Here is a 2,337-nt window from a genome sequence, read left to right as displayed (position 1 = left end):
CTACACTGAGTGGCCAGATTATTATGACCACCCCATCAGTACTTTGTTGGGCCACCTTTTGCCTTCAATACTGCGGCGATTCTTCTTGGCATTGACTCCACGAGATGGTGAAAGGTGATGCGAGGGATCTGACACGGCACTGTTCCCCTTCTGTTGTCTTGTACCAGTCTTGCCCCTCCCCCGTTCTGCCCTAACATTGACTAGTCGCTGACGGCCACAATTTACACATTCAGACCCAGATTTTCGGCTGACAGTCCGGTCTTTAAACACTTTAACAATGAGCCCCTCTTAAACATTTAATGAATTCTGCTGTTTTGCTGATACTCGCTCCATGGCTCCGAGCGCCAACAATCATCCCACGTTCCAAGGCTGTTAAATCGCGTTGTTTCCCCGTATCTTCAGAAACAAATCACTTCTACTGTCGTGGTAAACAACCTGCTTCCCTATTTATAATGGTCTGGCCCTCTAGCAACTTCAGCGCCAAATTATAGATAATTTGCCTACAAACGTCAGGTGCTCATAATAATCCGGCCACTCCGTGTATATAATAATCTGGCCACTCAATGTATATATAGCTGGCAACCACAAGCATTAGGACAGGGATACACAGACTCTTACATCAGTTCCAGTCTCCCTCCAGTCCCAGGTTCTGCTTCCTCCTGGCCAGACCTTGCAGTCTTTATAATGCTGTCCACCAACATTCATGCTGCCCCAGGAGATCTTGTTGATTTCGGGAGAAGACATCCTTGAAGCCACTTTGGAAGAAAACAGATCGGAGCACAGCATTAGATTCCTGGGCAAAGATAACAGGGCCTGTACAGATCACACCTTCCCCAAACAGAAGCCAAAAGCAGAAGCTGAAACTTTATCAAAAGTATAACGGACCTTCAAGCTACGAGTGAGGAATGGAAGCAAGATTTGTATTGGTCAATGACAGAAAACGTATCGAGCTTGTAAGAAAAATCGGAAGATCTTCCAAGTCCACGTATCAAGTTTAACTTTTCTGCTGGTGTTTATTTTGTACATCTGGTAGCCAAAGGTATCCCCTGCACCCCTTATAGCGATCAAAACCTGATATGCTTACATTAGCAGTGGTGCTCATTAGTAATGTCCACGGATGGCGCCGTGCGTATCCAAGGTTAACAGCAATGAGGATCACCAGCACTCGAAGGATGAACTTAAATCCTTGTAATTTAATTGAAGAATCACATACAGTACGTTGCATAGCCGACGTTTCGGAACCACGCAGGGTCCCTTCCATCAGGGCGAACATAGTGACTTTCATCCCATAATACTAAGGGCCATTTCACACCGGGCTAGCAGTGGCAAAATCACTGTAATGCAATAACCATCTTCTGTAATGATCAGTCCCTCGCTGACTAAAACACTACAGAATTGTGACCCTCAATTAGGTATCAACAATGGAGTGACATCATTCTGGGAGGGAAAAATGACACAGGAGAAGGGCAGCGGAGTATGATCAATTCTGCTTCTGACACGATGTCACACTACTTAAAATCTAGTGTGATGTGGCTATTTCTATGGCTGCTGGTACCCTTGTCTAGGCTCCTTCTATGGCTGCTGGTACCCTGGTATAGGCTCCTTCTCTGGCTGCTGGTACCCTTGTATAGGCTCCTTCTATGGCTACTGGTACCCTTGTATAGGCTCCTATGGCTACTGGTACCCTTGTATAGGCTCCTTCTATGGCTACTGGTACCCTTGTCTAGGCTCCTTCTATGGCTGCTGGTACCCTGGTATAGGCTCCTTCTATGGCTGCTGGTACCCTTGTATAGGCTCCTTCTCTGGCTGCTGGTACCCTTGTATAGCCTCCTATGGCTACTGGTACCCTTGTATAGGCTCCTTCTCTGGCTGCTGGTACCCTTGTATAGGCTCCTATGGCTACTGGTACCCTTGTATAGGCTCCTTGTATGGCTACTGGTCCCCTTGTATAGGCTCCTATGGCTACTGGTACCCTTGTATAGGCTCCTTCTCTGGCTGCTGGTACCCTTGTATAGGCTCATTCTATGGCTGCTGGTACCCTTGTATAGGCTCCTTCTATGGCTGCTGGTACCCTTGTCTAGGCTTCTTCTACGGCTGCAGGTACCCTTGTCTAGGTTCCTTCTCTGGCTGCTGGTTTATGAGTACTTGTAATCTTGAAAATGCCCCAATACTAAAAGGCCAATACCAGCTTTGAAATTTTTTTAAGAAGTTCAGCTGCCTGAGTTTGCACGCTTGCTGGGGACTTCAGGCAGCCTGCTAGGGACCTTAGGCAGCTGTCCTTGACAGTGCCTGTCCGGCCCCACATCTCCTCCTCCTTTCCAGCGACTGCAGAGACAG

The 2,337-nt window shown here is 47.5% G+C and overlaps 2 protein-coding genes across 2 annotated transcripts in view; one reads left to right on the top strand and one right to left on the bottom strand.

Moving 5' to 3' along the window:
* Nucleotides 1–752, bottom strand: part of AAMDC (adipogenesis associated Mth938 domain containing) — a 7,017-nt gene extending 6,265 nt beyond the window's left edge. The window contains exon 1 of the mRNA XM_018569708.1: nucleotides 619–752. Within this exon, the coding sequence (XP_018425210.1) occupies nucleotides 619–744 (126 nt within the window). The 5' untranslated portion in view covers nucleotides 745–752. The remainder of the gene's footprint in view (nucleotides 1–618) is intronic.
* The window catches only part of INTS4 (integrator complex subunit 4), a 60,977-nt gene extending 59,645 nt beyond the window's left edge, over nucleotides 1–1,332 (top strand). The window contains exon 25 of the mRNA XM_018569689.1: nucleotides 1,321–1,332. The gene's annotated coding sequence lies outside the window, so the exon portion shown is untranslated. The remainder of the gene's footprint in view (nucleotides 1–1,320) is intronic.
* Nucleotides 1,333–2,337: the final 1,005 nt, after the last annotated feature.

The sequence above is a fragment of the Nanorana parkeri genome, unplaced genomic scaffold, assembly GCF_000935625.1.
Source record: "Nanorana parkeri isolate BGI_ZX_2015 unplaced genomic scaffold, ASM93562v1 scaffold1380, whole genome shotgun sequence".
Taxonomy (NCBI): domain Eukaryota; kingdom Metazoa; phylum Chordata; class Amphibia; order Anura; family Dicroglossidae; genus Nanorana; species Nanorana parkeri.
The sequence above is the reverse complement of the archived record's forward strand: the minus strand, read 5'-3'. Positions and strand labels throughout refer to the sequence as shown.